The following is a 17652-nucleotide window of genomic DNA, read 5'->3' as shown; positions in this document are numbered from 1 at the left end:
CTCGGGCGGGATTCTCCGGTTTTGGGGTGAGCGGGCCGGAGAATCCCACCCAATGACCCTTCACCAGAGTCATTGGTTGCTGATCATGAGTGGGAACCCTGTCCAATTTTCACCACCCTGAACCTGCTTGTTACTTGGTGCACACCTACCTCAAGAAGATGAAAATTGCTTTTCGATAATCCACTTTGTCCACAGCGCTGGTGTAGTCCAGGAAGGGTTTGATCGCGTTGATGAGGCCCGGGTGCATTTTGTCCATTTCATCAAAGATAAACATTGACCTGGGGCATGACGTAACATTTCCACGAATCCACATCTGTAACTCATTCTGCAAATTAAAAGAAAAATTCCCAACAATAATTTTGGTCCCTCCATGCCAACGCTATGGTTAAGGAAGCCCACCAACGCCTCTAATTTCTCAGGAGGCTAAGGGAATTTGGCATGTCTGCTACGACTCTCAGCAACTTTTACAGATGCACCATAGAAAGCATTCTTTCTGGTTGTATCACAGCTTGGTATGGCTCCTGCTCTGCCCAAGACTGCAAGAAACTACAAGGGGTTGTGAATGAAGCCCCGTCCATCACGGAACCAGCCTCCCATCCATTCATAGAATCCCGACAGTGTAGATGGAGGCCATTTGGTCCATCAAGTCTGCACCGACCACAAACCCAACCTATCCCTTAACCCCAAGTATTTTATTCTTTTTGTCACCCTGACAACTAAGGGTGATTTTACCATGGCCAATCCACCTAACCCACACATCTTTGGACTGTGGGAGGAAACCGGAGCACCCGGAGGAAACCCACGCAGACACGGGGAGAATGTGCAAACTCCACACAGACAGTCACCCGAGGCCGGAATTGAACCCGGGTCTTTGGCGCAATGAAGCAACAGTGCCACCCTTGACTCCATCAATTAACCCCATCTACACTTCCCACTACCTCGGAAAAGCAGCCAGCATAAACAAGAATCCCGGACATTCTCTCTTCCACCTTCTTCCGTCGGGACAAAGATACAAAAGTCTGAAGTCATATGCAAACCGACTCAAGAACAGCTTCTTCCCTGCTGCCATCAGACATTTGAATGGACCTACCTCATATTAAGTTGATCTTTCTCTACACCCTAGCTATGACTGTAACACTACATTCTGCACCCTTTCCTTTCCTTCTCTATGAACGGTATGCTTTGTCTGTATAGTGATAATGATACTTTTCACTGTATTCCAATACATGTGACAATAATAAATCAAATCAAAATCATGCACTTGCTTCACTTCTTTTTAATTTTACACTTAGTAATGCCATTAATTTGTTGAAAGATAAATTATAGTGACCAATAACAATCACCTTACTGCAGTTTAACACAAATGTCATAAAATGGACCAGTACTGGTTGTTATTCTCTGGATATTATAAAAATGACAGGTGATCACGGTGGAACACATAAAATTCTTACGGGCTTTGAGGGTGTAGATGTTGAGAGAGTGCTTCCCATGATGGAAGAGCCTCTAGAAGACAGGAGTCACAGTCTTGGGATAAGAGGTCTTGGGGCGGCACGGTGGCAGAGTGGTTAGCACTGCTGTCTCATAGCTCCAGAAACCTGGGTTCGATTCCCGCTTGGGTCACTGTCTAGGTGGAGTCTGCACATTCTCCCCGTGTCTGTGTGGGTTTCCTCCGGGTGCCCCGGTTTCCTCCCACATTCTGAAAGACGTGCCAGTTAGGTGCATTGACCTGAACAGGCACCAGAGTGTGACGACTAGGGGAATTTCACAGTAACTTCATTGCAGTGTTAATGTAAGCCTTAATGTGATTAATAAATAAACTTTAGGTCAGCCATTTAGGATTGAGTTGAGAAGACATTTCTTCACTGAGAGGGTTGAGAATTCTTTGCCTCAGAGAACTGTTGATGCTCAACAGTTGAGTATATTCATGACTGAGATCGATAGATTTTTGAACACTCAGGCCCTGATTTTACCGGCACGCGGAACGGCATTCTCCGTTGGCCTCAGGCGCGATCCTACGAGCCTTGGGCGGACGTGCCAGTGAAATTCCGGCTGAAGGGAATCAAGGAATATGGGGATAGTTTGAGAAAGTGGATTTCAGGTGAAAGGTCAGCCTTGATAGTGTGGAATTGGCAGAGCAGGCTCGAGGGACAGAGTAGACCTCTCCTGTGCCAAATTCTTGCCTTCTTAGTCAGGAGAAAAAAAATGCAAAAGAATTCCTCCCAACATCATTGAACATTAATAACTGTGGAACATGTCAGAACTTGTTAGTTAGAAGCCAGCTATGAGCTCAATGTTCCATAGTTTGGTTTGAACTATATGCTGATGCATGCACATACACACAGCAATTTACCTATTTTATTCGGGTATCTAATCCAGTCCCAAGTCCCAGGAAACATGGTAACACCTCTCCATCCCAATCCCCATATCCCACTGCAACCATAGAATCCCTACAGTGCAGAAGGAGGCCATTCGTCCCATCGAGTCTGCACCGACAACAATCCCACCTAAGTCCTATCCCGGTAACCCCACGTATTTACCTTACTAATCCCCTAACACTAAGGGGCAATTTAGCACAGCCAATCAACCTAACCCGCACACCTTTGGATTGTGGGAAACCCACGCAGACACAAGGAGAATGTGCAAACTCTGCACAGACAGTCACCCGAGGCCGGAATCGAACCCGGGTCCCTGGCGCTGTGAGGCAGCAGTGCTAACCACTGTGCCACCGTGCTGTGTAACCAGCTGCCCAACCCAACATCCTCACTGGCTTAACATCTGACGTGATCCATGATTCCCCGGAAATGCACCTTGTAGGAAGTTGCAGATGATAAACAATGATATTTAGTACAAGATATTGGCACAAAATTAAAATGAGACTGTAGTGCTGCTCTAGCTAATAGTGTTGGGTTTCCATTTGGAATGGGAAGGTGATTTAAAACCCAATCTTAGAGGAACAGGGATGCTCCCTATGAAGTAGAGTTGTTTAAAATTAATTCTTGGGATGTGGGCGTTGCTTCCTCCCTAATTGCCCTTGTGTTGGTGAGCCGCCCATGTGAACCGCTGTAGCCCATGTGGTGAAGGTGCTCCCACTCTGCATGGGAGGAACGTCCACAAATTTGACCCAGTGATTTATATAGACGATCTGGAGGAGGGGACTGAGTGTAGGGTAACAAAGTTTGCAGACGACACAAAGATAAGTGGAAAAGTGAATCGTGTGGAGGGCGTAGAAGGTCTGCAGAGAGATTTGGACAGGCTGAGTGAGTGGGCGAGGATCTGGCAGATGGAGTATAACATTAACAAATGCGAGGTTATTCACTTTGGAAGAAATAATAGCAAATTGGATTATTATCTAAATGGAAAGAAATTACAACATGCTGCTGTGCAGAGGGACCTGGGGGTCCTTGTGCATGAGACGCAAAAACCCAGTCTGCAGGTGCAACAGGTGATCAAGAAGGCAAATGGGATGTTGGCCTATATCGCAAGGGGGATAGAATATAAAAGCAGAGATGTCTTGCTGCATCTGTACAGGGCATTGGTGAGGCCGCAGCTGGAATACTGTGTGCAGTATTGGTCCCCTTATTTGCGGAAGGATATATTGGCCTTGGAGGGAGTGCAGAGAAGGTTCACCAGGTTGATACCAGAGATGAGGGGTGTTGATTATGAGGAGAGACTGAGCAGGTTGGGTTTGTACTCGCTGGAATTTAGAAGGCTGAGGGGGGATCTTATAGAGACCTATAAGATAATGAAGGGGCTGGATAGGGTAGAGGTGGAGAGATTCTTTCCACTTAGAAAGGAAACTAGAACTAGAGGGCACAGCCTCAAAATAAAGGGGGGGTCAGTTTAGGACAGAGTTGAGGAGGAACTTCTTCTCTCAGAGGGTGGTGAATCTCTGGAATTCTCTGCCCACTGAAGTGGTGGAGGTGACCTCGTTGAATATGTTTCAATCACGGATAGATGGATTCTTGATCGGTAAGGGAATTAGGGGGTTATAGGGATCAGACGGGTAAGTGGAACTGATCCACTCCAGATCAGCCATGATCTTATTGAATGGCGGGGCAGGCTCGAGGGGCTAGATGGCCTACTCCTGCTCCTATTTCTTATGTTCTTATGACAGTGACCTACAATTCTCAGGATATGTTCTGTAAGTCCCATGATAAATGAAGGGGCAAAGAAAAATGCTACCAACTTCAGTTTAGTTAGAAGTCTCACAACACCAGGTTAAAGTCCAACAGGTTTATTTGGGGGATTCACAAGCTTTCGCAGTGCTGCTCCTTCATCAGGTGAATGCAGAGGTAGGTTTCACAAACACGGCATAAAAAAACCAAGACACCTTAATTACCTGTAAAGACCCGCATTCCAACCATTATCTTGCAATTGTGTCTTTGCCTATATATATATATGTTGTGTTTGTGAACCTGCCTCTCCACTCAACTGATGAAGGAGCAGCGCTCCGAAAGTTTGTGATTCCAAATAAATCTGTTGGGACTTTAACCTGGAGTTGTGAGACTTCTTACTGTGCCCACCCCAGTCCAACGCCAGCATCTCCTCATCATGGCTAACTTCAGTTTAGGAGTCATCCTGCAGTAAAAACTAAACAAAAATCAGGGTTTTCATGTACCTGTCAGTTGATAATACTAGGTATTTATCATTATACTGAAAACATTAAGAATCATTATTATAACGCAGTGGTTTACCTGATACTGGTCGATGAGTTGGGCATGCGGGAAGTGGAGAGTAGACACAAATACATGGACATTCTTGCTGTTCATTCCATTTCTGTAAAGGTTCTGTGCCAATAGTTGACTGGCAAAATTCTTGCCAGTGCCACTGTCACCATGGAGAGACATGGTGAGCGGTTTCTTGGGATTAGGGGTACGTAAAGAGCCTGTAACCGCTTTGATGATCACTTCACGTGCCACGTGCTGCCCAAACAGTTTGTTTGCAAAATCCTTCTCTAATCCTATATTCATAATCAGCAAAGAGAAGTCACGTTAATAGGAAAAAAATTGCATTTATGTAGCATGTGGACGGAGAAAGAACGACGGCAACATTGATTTTAACAACAATATTGGCTTTAAGGGACAATTCTGGCTGAGAGTTAAGCATGCTGGGATTTTTGGTCAACTTATAATTAAAAACAGATGCAGGTCGTAAAGTTGCTGTGAGCCATGACCTGGTCTGGGAACTGTGACCTGAAGCTTCTTGTGTTGACCAAATATGGGAAGTTGTTTACTTGGAAAACTGCCACTAATTATATTCTAATGGGTGTATTTTGGTGACAACCCATTCTACCTCTCCATTATTTATCTCCATTGACTCTGATTATCCAACATTTGTTGCAGGTAAATGTTGGGAAAATCAAAGGCATTGGATGGGATTTTCCCCACGTCCCTGTGGTGTGTGTTGGGAAGCGGAGGTGGCCTGCCCTTGGCATTGGGGTTCATGGGTTTTACGTGGGCTACCTGCCATCTGAACCAAGCCAAGTGGAATCATTTTCAAGTAATTTCATTGGCTGTTCGAGCAATGTGATTGGTTTCCTGTTACACCATTGGCTGGGTGTTAGAGAACCTTCTGGAAGAATGTGAGAAGTTTAAGATAAAGAGATGTGTTGGAGCCTTTGTCTGCAGTGATAACTCGAAAGATCAACCATCACAGAAGTGTGCTCTGAAGGACATCTTCAGAGATCATCAGGATAGATTCATCATCGGGAACGGACCTGGCCAGTTCTTTCTAAACTGGGTAGTATCTATTTTCAGTTAAAGAATTGATGTTCAGCTAAGAGATAAAGTTCAGTAAAAGAGTTAAAGAGTTGCAACTGTTCTGAGTTTGAGTTGGTACCTGAATTTTTTTTTGTATTCAATCATGGAACATGGGTGTCACTGGCTGGCCAGCATTTATTGCCCATTCCTCGTTGCCGTTGGAGGGCAGTTGAGAGTCAACCACATTGCTTTGGTCTGGAGTCATATTACTTGAGAAAGGATATCCTTACTTGAGAAAGGATATACTGGCACTGGAGGGGGTGCAGAGGAGATTCACTAGGTTGATTCCAGAGTTGAGAGGGTTGGCTTATGAGGAGAGACTGAGTAGACTGGGGCTATACTCATTGGAATTCAGAAGAATGAGGAGAGATCTTATAGAGACATATAAGATTACGAAGGGAATAGATAAGATAGAAGCAGGGAAGTTGTTTCCACTGGCGGGTGAAACTAGAACTAGGGGCATAGCCTCAAAATAAGGGGAAGCCAGATTTAGGACAGAGTTGAGGAGGAACTTCTTCACACAAAGGGTTGTGAATCTGTGGAATTCCCTGCCCAGTGAAGCAGTTGAGGCTACCTCATTGAATGTTTTTAAGGCAAGGATAGACAAATCTTTGAACAGTAAAGGAATTAAGGGTTATGGTGAGTGGGCGGGTAAGTGGAGCTGAGTCCACAAAAAGATCAGCCATGATCTTATTGAATGGCGGAGCAGGCTCGAGGGGCCAGATGGCCTACTCCTGCTCCTAGTTCTTATGTTTTTATATGTAGGCCAGACCAGGTAAGGAGGGCAGATTTCCTTCCTTAAAGGGCATTAGTGAATCAGATGGGTTTTTCCACCAATCGACAATGGTTTCATGGTCATCAGTAGATTCTTAATTCCAGATATTTTTTATTGAATTCAAATTCCACCATCTGTCGTGGCGGGATTCGAACTCGGGTCCCCATAACATTGGCTGAGTTTTTGGATTAATAGTCTAGTGATAATACCACTAGGCCATCGCCTTCCCTGTGTTAAATAAAGGAAGATTGTTAAGAGTATTAAGAGTCAACTCCTGGTCTTGTTTGTCACATTAACCTGGAATGCTTGGAAAGAATTTGAATTAGTAGCTGAATAATAAGCGTTTTTCGTAGCCTCAGCTCATCTCAAAGTACTCAACAGCCAATGAAGCCCTTTTGAAAAATCACCACCCTTGTAATGTCTGAAAGGTGGCAGCCAATTTGCGTGCAGCAAGCTCCCCCAGACAGCAATGTTGAAATATTCTGATGCGGGTTGAGGGATGGATATTGGGCAGGACACTGGGAGGAACTCCTACTGCTCTTGTTCAAAGTAGTGGCATGGAATCCTTCACGTCCACCTGCGTGGGCAGATATGGCATTGATTTAATGCCCCATGGGAAAGATAGCATCTTTGAGAGTGCAGCACTCCCTTAGTACTGCATTGGCACCTCAGCCTAGATCACTGTGCCCAAATTTCGAGAAACAGGTTTCATTTTACAATCACATGACTTGAATGTGAGAATGCTTCCAACTCAGCCACAACTGCCACTATTTATATTCTAGTGGGTGTATCCTACCTCTCCACCACTTATCTCCACTAACCCTGCATTGTCAAACTGCTCGTCCAACATTTATTGCAGGTAAACATTGGGAAAATCAAAGCCATCGGATGAGATTTTCTCCGGACACCCGTGGTGCGAGGTGGCCCGCCATTGGCTGGTGATGGGATCTTCTGATCTTGCCGCTGTCAATGGGGTTTCCCGTTCTATGCACCCCCACACTGCTGGGAAACCTGCGGCAGGGGTTCACTGTCGGTGGAATTGGAAGATCCTGCTGGCGGGAACGGCTGGAAAATTCGAGCCTTTTGTTAACCCATTTGTGGGACATGGGCGTCGCTGGCTGGTCAGCATTTATTGCCCATCCCTAGTTGCCCTTGAGAAGGTGGTGGTGAGCTGCTTTCTTGAATCGCTGATACAACTGAGTGTCTCGCTCGGCCATTTCAGAGGGCAATTGAGAATCAACCACATTGCCGTGGCTCTGGAGTCACATGTAGGCCAGACCAGGTAAGGATGGCAGATTTCCTTCCCTAAAGAATATTAGTGAACCAGATGGGTTTTTCCTGACAATTGACAATGGTTTCATGGTCATCAGTAGAATTCAAATTCCACCATCTGCCGTGGCGGGATTCGAACCTGGGTCCCCAGAACATTAGCTGAGTTCCTGGATCAATAGCCTAGCGATAATACCACTAAGTCAATAGTGTAGATGTATTGCAAATGGTAAGGGGAAGCTAGACAAGCAGATGAGAGGAAAGGAAACAGAAGGTTATGATGATAATTTTAGATTAGAAAAAATTGGACACCAAGCCACATAAGCTTTTTAAAAATTAATTCATGGTATGTGGGTGTCACTGGCTGGACCAACATTTATTGCCCATGCCTAATTGCCCTTCAACTGAGTGGCTTCCTATGCCGTTTCAGAGGGCATTTAAGAGTCAACCACATTGCCGTAGATCCGGCGTCACATGTAGGCCTGACCAGGTAAGGACAGCAGATTTCCTTCCCTAAAGGGCATTAGTGAACCGGATGGGTTTTTACTCTGGGTGCTCAGGTTTCCTCCCACAGTCCAAAGATGGGCAGGTTAGGTTGATTGGCCATGTTAAATTGCCCCTTTGTGTCAGTGGGACTAGCTCCCTTTGTGTTAGGTGGATTAGATGGGGGTGGCACTGTGGCACAGTGGTTAGCACTGCTGCCTCACAGCGCCAGGGGCCTGGGTTCAAATCCCAGCTTGGGTCACTGTCTGTGTGGAGTTTGCACATTCTCCCCGTGTCTGCGTGGGTTTCCTCCAGGTGCTCCGGTTTCCTCCCACAGTCCAAAGATATGCAGGTTAGGTGCATTGGCCATGCTAAATTCTCCCTCAGTGTATCCGAACAGGTGCCGGAGTGTGGCAACTAGAGGATTTTCATTGTAACTTCATTGCAGTGTGAATGTAAGCCTACTTGTGAGTAATACTTAAATAAACTAGGGTAAATGCATGGGGTTATGGGGATAGGGCCTGCGTGGGGCGTGGTCAGTGCAGACTCGATGGGCCGAATGGTCTCTATCTGCAATGTACGGATTCTATGATTCTCTATGAACAACGGTTTTATGGTCATTGTTAGATTTTTAATTCCACATCCCTATCTGAAATTTCACCATCTGTCATGGTGGGGAACGTTAGCTCGTGGCTTTTGCTACCAAATAAACCTGTTGGACTTTAACCTGGTGTTGTGAGACTTCTTACTCGGGAACGTTAGGCCAGGTGCCCAATAGCTTGGTCAAAAGAAAGGTTTTTGAGGACTGTCTTGACGAGGGAGAGGTGGAACAGTGGAGATGCTTCAGGTGGGAATTACAGGGCCCAGGCAGCTGAGGGTATGACTCTCACAGGAAAATTAAAATTGGGCATCCAGAACAGGTCAAAATGAGAGAAGCGCAGAGATCTTTGGGGGGTTGCAGAGCTGGAGGAGGTGACAGAGATTTGGAGGGGTGAGGCCATGAAGGAATTAGAAGTACAAAATTGAGGCATTGGTGGAACATGGTCCAATGAGCACGGGGAGTGATGCGCAAAACAAAAACAGCAAATACTGGAAAATCTCAGCAGGTCTGACAGCATCTGTGGAGAGAGAATAGAGCCAACGTTTCGAGTCTGGATGACCCTTCATTAAAGCTCTATTCTATCTCTAACAGATGCTGTCGGACCTGCTGAGATATTCCAGCATTTTCCTGTTTTTGTTTCAGATTCCAGTATCTGCAGCATTATTGGAGTGATACATGATTGTGACTTGGGCTGGACTTTCCTGGCTGTTCACGCCAGCGGGGTCTTCTGGTCCCACCGACGCACCCCCCCCCCCCCCCCCGCTCCCCGCCGCAGGTTTCCCGGGAGTGGGGTGCAGTCAATGGGAAATCCCATTGACAGCGGTGGGACTGGAAGATCCCAGTGAGTGGTGCGCTGCCTCCCGCTGCAAGAAACATGAGCCGGAATTTTACTGACCCCCCCCTCTGTCACCGGAATCAGAGGGGACGAGGAGCAGAACATGGGAAGGTCCGTTGACCTCGGGTGGGATTTTACGGCTTTGGGACGAGCGAGGCTGTAAAATTGCGCTCATTCTGTGGGGAGGCTGGAAAACCTTGGTGTGAGTTAGGATATGGGGAGCTTGTGCAAGATGGAGGACATGAGGCCAGTCGGGAGGTCATTGGAATAGAACATAGAACATAGAACAGTACAGCACAGAACAGGCCCTTCGGCCCACGATGTTGTGCCGACCTTCATCTGAAACCAAGATCAAGCTATCCCACTCCCTATCATCCTGGTGTGCTCCATGTGCCTGTCCAATAACCGCTTAAATGTTTCTAAAGTGTCTGACTCCACTATCACTGCAGGCAGTCCATTCCACACCCCAACCACTCTCTGCGTGAAGAACGTACCTCTGATATCCGTCCTGTATCTCCCACCACGAGCCCTATAGTTATGCCCCCTTGTAATAGCTCCATCCACCCGAGAATATTTAAAGGCAAAATACTGTGGATGCTGGATTCTGATTACAGAAACAGAAAATGCTGGAAACTCTCAGCAGGTCTGACAGCATCTGCGGAGAGAGGATAGAGTCAACATTTCGAGTCTGGACGACCTCTGATGCAGTCTACAAAATTGTGAGAGGCATAGATTCATAGAACCCTACAGTGCAGAAAGAGGCCATTCGGCCCATCAAGTCTGCACCGACCACAATCCCATCCAGGCCCTACCCCCATATCCCTACACATTTTACCTGCTAATCCCTCTAACCTACTCATCTCCGGACACTAAGGGGCAATTTTAGCATGGCCAATCAACCTAACCCGCACATCTTTGGACTGTGGGAGGAAACCAGAGCACCCGGAGGAAACCCATGCAGACATGAGGAGAACGTGCAAACTCCCCACAGACAGTGACCCGAGCCGGGAATCGAACCCAGATCCCTGGAGCTGTGAAGCAGCAGTGCTAACCACTGTGCTACCGTGCCGCCCGTTAGATAGGATGGATAGTCAGAGGCTTTTTCCCAGGGTGGATGGGTCGACTATAAAAGGGGCAAAGGTTTAAGGTGAGAGGTGGTAAGTTTTGGGGAGACGTGCGGGGAAAGTTTTTCGCACAGAGGGTGGTGGGTGCCTGGAACGCCCTCCCAGTGGAGGTGGTGGAAGCAGGCACGTTAACAAAGTTCAAGGTGTATCCTGATTGACACATGAATGGGAGACAAACAGAAGAATAGAGACCGCGTGTCAGCGCAGGCTTAGTGGGCCGAAAGGCCTGTTCCTCTGCTGTATCGTTCTTTGAAGGGTCATCTAGACTCGAAACTATACTCTCTCCACAGATGCTGTCAGACCCGCTGAGATTTTCCAGCATTTTCTGTTTTTGGTGGAATAGCTAAGGCTGGAAACAGACATTTGCCACCGCCATCATCATTTCAATAATATTAGCAGCAATCCCAAAGTAAAACATACAGTTTAAGAACAGTTTAAGTTCCAGAAAGTAGTTGAAAATGAAACTTGACCTTTCACATCCAGTGATATCCATTTATCATCACAGAGCTCACATCCGGAATAGGAATAGATGAGAATTCCCACTAGCATTACCACCACTGCTAAACCCGTTCCAACAAAGCATCTATCATTCCGTTCCCCCTTTGACATGACTTCTCTTTACTGATAACGCCTGATAGGTCTGTTCCTGGTAATTTTTATCATGCGAATGACTGAAAAACAAAAGAGACATTTTGAAAAATTAAGCAGCCATTTTGATGAATTTGCTAAGTGTACCATAGCTTACCTTCAAGTGTGTTAGCTGTGGCCTTTCCGCCCCTGAGATGTAGGTTCCAGTCACACTCCTGTGACTGGAGTACAAAAAGTCTAGACCGGTAGTCCTTTCTGCGAAGAAATGTTTCCTAATTTCATTCCTGAAAAGTCAGGCTCTAATTTTTAGACCGTGCTTCCTGTAGCTAGACTCTCAAAACCAAGAAACAATTTCTCTCTCGGCACGGTGGCACTGCTGCCTCACAGCTCGAGGGACCTGAGTTCAATTCCCAGCTTGGGTGATTGTCTATGTGGATTCTAGAGTCACAGAGGTTTACAGCATGGAAACAGGCCCTTCGACCCAACTTGTCCATGCTGCCCTGTTTTTTAAGCTGCTAAGCTAGTCCCAATTGCCCGCGTTTGGCCCATATCCCTCTAGACCCTTCTTATCCATGTAACTGTCTAAATGGTTTTTAAAAGACAAAATTGTCCCCACCTCTACTACTGCCTCTGGCAGCTCGTTCCAGACATTCCCCACCCAGTGTGTGAAAAGATTGCCCCTCTGGACCCTTTTGTAACTCTCCCCTCTCACGTTCTCCCCGTGTCCGCGTGGGTTTCCTCCGGGTGCCGCCATTTCCTCCCACAGTCCGAAGATGTGCGAGTTAGGTTGATTGGCTGTGCTAAATTGCCCCTTAGTGTCCCAAGATGTGTAGGTTAGAGGGATTAACGAGGTAAACGTGCGGGGTTACGGGGATAGGGCCTGGGGTGGGATTGTGGTCAGTGCAGGCTCGATGGGCCGAATGGCCTCCTTCTGCACTGCAGGGTTTCTATGATTCTATGTTTCCCTTCATATCTTGAAAATGTTAATCAAATAACACCTTAACTTTCTAAATTCCAGACACGACAACCCTAGTTTAATTAGTCTCTCCTCCGAATTTAGCCACTGGAATTCAGATATCATTTTGATAAAACAACCAAACCCTTCCTCCAAGGCCAATACTATCACTCTGAGGTGTGGTATCCAAAATCGTTCATATTGTTCCAGGTGTAGTCTATCTAACCAGGGATTTATATAGCTGCAGCGTAATTTTTGCCTGCTTGTATTCTACCCTTCTCGATATAAAGAGCATCATTAGGACCGCACGGTGGCACAGTGGTTAGCACTGCTGCCTCACAGCGCCAGGGAACCGGGTCCAATTCCAGCCTTGGGTAACTGTCTGTGTGGAGTTTGCGCGTTCTGCCCATGTCTGCGAGGGTTTCCTCCGAGTGCTCCAGTTTCCTCCCACAGTCCAAAGGTATGTGGGTGAGTCTAACCAAGGGCAACTAGGGATGGGTAATAAATGCTGGCCAGCCAGTGACGCCCATGTCCCACAAATGAACTAAAAAAAAAATCGGCCATGCTAAGTTGCACCTTAGTGGAACTACAAAAGGTTGTGAATGTAGCCCAATCCATCACGCAAACCAGCCTCCCATCCATTGACTCTGTCTACACTTCCCGCTGCCTCGGAAAAGCAGCCAGCATAATTAAGGACCCCACGCACCCCGGACATTCTCTCTTCCACCTTCTTCCTTCGGGAAAAAGATACAAAAGTCTGAGGTCACGTACCAACCGACTCAAGAACAGCTTCTTCCCTGCTGCTGTCAGACTTTTGAATGGACCTACCCTGCATTAAGCTGATCTTTCTCTACACCTTAGCTATGACTGTAACACCACATTCTGCACCCTCTCCTTTCCTTCTCTATGAGCGGTATGCTTTGTCTGTATAGCGGGCAAGAAACAACACTTTTCACTGTACATTAATACATGTGACAATAATAAATCAAATCAAATCAAATCAAAAGTGTCAGGGGGATTAACAGGGTAAATATGTGGGGTAGTGGGGATAGGGCCTGGATGGGTTTGTTGTCGGTGCAGACTGAATGGGCCGAATGGCCTCTTTCTGCACTGTTAGGATTCTAGGGCGGCATGGTCCAAAAGACATACTGGTTATGTGAATTGGCCATGCTAAATTCTCCCTCAGTTACCTGAACAGGCGCCGGAGTGTGCGACTAGGGGATTTTCACAGTAACTTCATTGCCGTGTTAATGTAAGCCTACTTGTGACACTAATAATGTCATTGCAGTGTTATGATTCTATAACTGATTGTTTTCCGTAACTATTCCCAGCATTTTAAAGGTCTATCTACCTGGACTCCCAAGTGGCCTCTAGATTTTCACCAGTTAGAAAACACCCTACTCTATCCGTTTTGGGTCCAAAGTGGGTGGCCTCACATTTGCTGATATTGAAATTCATTTGCCCGTTCACTTTGTAATTTTATGCTTTTACCTACACTGCTTACAATAAGACTCTGCACAGACAGTGACCCGAGGCTGGAATTGAACTCGGGTCCCTGGCGCTGTGAGGCAGCAGTGCCAACCACTGTGCCATCCCTAACAGTCATCTGAGCGCCAATCCCTGAGGAACCACACCTCCCACACTGTGCCACTCTGAGTAACTGCCCTTAACCCACCCTCTCGGTCTACAGAACATAAAACCTCGGAGCAGGAGTAGGCCTTTCGGCCCTCTCCTGCTATTCTGTTTTGTAGCCAGCTTGCTATCCATTCTCTGAATGTGAGTTACCTCACCAAAGACAGTCTGGAAATCTAACTATAATATTCCACTATCTCAATCATAGAATCATAGAAACCCTACAGCGCAGAAGGAGGCCATTCGGCCCATCGAGTCTGCACCGACCACAATCCCACCCAGGCCCTACCCCCACATATTTACCCCGCTAATCCCTCTAACCTACGCATCCCAGGACTCTAAGGGGCAATTTTTAACCTGGCCAATCCACCTAACCCGCACATCTTTGGACTGTGGGAGGAAACCGGAGCACCCGGAGGAAACCCACGCAGACACGAGGAGAATGTGCAAACTCCACACAGACAGTGACCCGAGCCGGGAATCGAACCTGGGACCCTGGAACTGTGAAGCAGCAGGGCTAACCACTGCGCTACCATGCCACCCCAATCTTAGCTACTCTTTCTGTTACCTCTTCAAAGAATTCAATAAGGTTTGACAAGCGTGACTTTCCCTTTGATAATCTGTGCTGACTGATATTTATTATGTTTTCAGGTTCTCATGATAATACAATGAAGTGAAAGAGGCCTGCAGGGGTAGAGTGGGTACCCTCTGACCCCTCACCTCTGAGCCAGAGGGTCAGGGATTCTATACCCACCCCACTCGCCTGCCTGGCCCCACCCTGACAAAATCTGGCCTGATGCTCCACAGAACCCCTACAGTAAAGAAGGAAGCCATTCGGCCCATCGGGTCAGCAGTGACTCTCCGACAGAGCATTTTACCACGGCCCACCCCCACCGTATCCTTGTAATCACATGTATTCACACCACTAATCTCCCTGACCTACACAGTTTGGGATACTAATGGGCAATTTAGCATGGCCAATCCACCTAACCCGCATATCAACTTTTACCATGCACCATAGAAAGTATTCTTTCTGGTTGTATCACAGCTCGGTATGGGGCTCCTGCTCTGCCCAAGACCGCAAGGAACTACAAACGGTCGTGAATGAAGCCCAGCCCATTACGCAAACCAGCCTCCCATCCATTGACTCTGTCTACACTTCCCGCTGCCTCGGAAAAGCAGCCAGCGTAATTAAGGACCCCACGCACCCCGGTCTGTGTGGAGTTTGCACATTCTCCTCGTGTCTGCGTGGGTTTCCTCCGGATGCTCCGGTTTCCTCCCACAGTCCAAAGATGTGCGGGTTAGGTTGATTGGCCAGGTTAAAAGTTGCCCCTTAGAATCCTGAGATGCGTAGGTTAGAGGGATTAGCGGGTAAATATGTGGGGGTAGGGCCTGGGTGGGATTGTGGTCGGTGCAGACTCGATGGGCCGAATGGCCTCCTTCTGCGCTGTAGGGTTTCTATGATTTCTATGATTCTCTCTTCCACCTTCTTCCATCGGGAAAAAGATACAAAAGTCTGAGGCAACGTACCAACCGACTTCTTCCCTGCTGCTGTCAGACTTTTGAATGGACCTACCTCGCATTAAGTTGATCTTTCTCTACACCCTAGCTATGATTGTAACACTACATTCTGCACCCTCTCCTTTCCTTCTCTATGAACGGTATGCTTTGTCTGTATAGCGCGCAAGAAACAATACTTTCCACTGTATACTGATGCATTTGACAATAATAAATCAAATCAAATCAAATCTTTGGAGTGTGGGAGGAAACTGGAGCACCCGGAGGAAACCCACGCAGGCACGGGGAGAACGTGCAGACTCTGCACAGACAGTGACCCAAGGTCTCAATTGAACCCAGGTCCCTGGCGCTGTGAGGCAGTAGTACTAACCATTGTGCCACTCTGTGCAGTACTGAGGAAGTGCTGTTAGGTGAGACTTTGAACTCAGGCCCCATCAGCTTTCTGGGTTGAAGAAAATGACAGGATTGCGATGAAGAGTAGGGGTGTTATCCCCTGTGCCCTGGTCAATATTAAGTTGCTGGTTGTGGGATCTTGCTGTGCTCAAGTGGGATGCCGCCTTTCCTATTTTATAACAGTGATCGTGTTTTGAAAGCCTCTGAAAGCTGCTATATAAATGCAGCTCTTCAATATGGGCCACTGGACATGCCAGAAGATGACCAGGTTATAGCCAAGTCTTTCCTGTGTAGATAGCTCTGTTAATATAGCCCACATTCTGAATCCAGCACTGATATATCGCACCCAATACTGGGCTGGAGCTCTGAATTACTCAGTTTAACCCGAGCGTAAATACATCGCACCAGGAGCCAGAAAGTTTCATACAATGTAGATAAAGTGCCCCAAACTTCAGCCACTAGGATTCCTATCCCGGACAGTAAATCCAAACTAAATAATTTCTTTCACAAATTAAACTTACTTATTGCAGCCTGGCAGCGGCTAAAACAGGTTCAGGCAAAGAGAAAGAGAAAACGAAACTGAATTCACTTCCAGGTCGGTGAACCAGCTTGAATCGATCCTCCTCCCACTCACATTCACTCAGGGAAGGAGAAAGGGGTCTCATTCCCCCCTCAAACCTCACACTCACTCCTCAACTCCCCAACTAACCCAAACCAACCCCCTCACTCACTCCCCATATTGCCTCACTATTCCTCATACCAATCTCCTTCACCCCCTCCTCAACTCATCCAACGCCCTCACTCAGCTCCTCCACCTAACCCAACACCCCTCTTAAACTCCCCAAGCAGCCCTCAGACCTTCATCACATCTCCCTCACTCCCTCCCCAGCGAACCCAACCTCCTCATTCACCTCCCAACTTCCACAGCACTCAACACGATCACCCTCACCCAATCCCTCATTCACTCCATCCAGGATTTCTCCCACTCAGGCCTGTATTCCCTTCACTCCCAACCTCCTTCCCAACCCCTCAACTCCCACCAGCCTCTCCACACTGTTTCCCTCAAATCCTCCCAAACTCACTCATCCAATCTTCACCCCCCTCTTCAACCCCAATACCCTCTACATTCACCCCAATTCTCCCTGCACCCAAGCCTCCCTACCCCCTTCTCCACCTTCTCCCACTCCACTCCAACTCTTCCTACTCACTGTGTTTCAACACCCACACTCCCTCCTTCTCCTACTCTTCTATTCTCTCTCCGTGCTGGCACGGTGGCACAGTTGTTAGCATAACTGCCTCACAGCGCCAGAGACCCAGATTCAATTCCAGCCTCGGGTCACTGGAGATTTCACATTCCCCCCGTGTCTGCATGGGTTTCCTCCGGGTGCTCCGGTTTCCTCCCACACTCCAAAGATATGTAGGTTAGGTGGATTGGCCATGCTAAATTGCCCCTCAGTGTCCCAAGATATGTAGGTTGGATGGATTAGCCATGTGTGGGATTAGGGCTGGGGAGACAGTAAGCTCTGCCAGAGAGTCGGTGCAGAATCGATGGGCCGAATGGAATCTTCTGCACTGTAGGGGTTCAATGTTCAATAGGGTCAAAGGGTTGAGGGGTGAGGACAATTGATTGGGTAAGGGAAGTGGGAAGGAAGTTGTCCAGGTCCACATTTTTCTACAATATCTCTTCCAAAGGCCATTGGTGGCTGCTGCCAAACTCTTC

The 17652-nt window shown here is 47.3% G+C and overlaps 1 protein-coding gene across 2 annotated transcripts in view; it reads right to left on the bottom strand.

The window, feature by feature from the left end:
• LOC144502393 (torsin-1A-like) overlaps positions 1-16487 on the bottom strand; it is a 29678-nt gene extending 13191 nt beyond the window's left edge. The window contains exons 1-5 of one of the 2 annotated variants that reach the window (XM_078226255.1): positions 16454-16487; positions 11592-11649; positions 11317-11517; positions 4695-4960; positions 150-325 (exon numbers count right to left, since the gene is read on the bottom strand). In XM_078226255.1, coding sequence (XP_078082381.1) covers positions 150-325; positions 4695-4960; positions 11317-11455 — 581 coding nt within the window. In that variant the 5' untranslated portion in view covers positions 11456-11517; positions 11592-11649; positions 16454-16487. The remainder of the gene's footprint in view (positions 1-149; positions 326-4694; positions 4961-11316; positions 11518-11591; positions 11650-16453) is intronic. The other variant, XM_078226254.1, reaches the window with a different exon arrangement.
• Between the last annotated feature and the right edge of the window lie 1165 nt (positions 16488-17652).

This window comes from Mustelus asterias, chromosome 13, assembly GCF_964213995.1.
Source record: "Mustelus asterias chromosome 13, sMusAst1.hap1.1, whole genome shotgun sequence".
Taxonomy (NCBI): domain Eukaryota; kingdom Metazoa; phylum Chordata; class Chondrichthyes; order Carcharhiniformes; family Triakidae; genus Mustelus; species Mustelus asterias.
The sequence above is the reverse complement of the archived record's forward strand: the minus strand, read 5'-3'. Positions and strand labels throughout refer to the sequence as shown.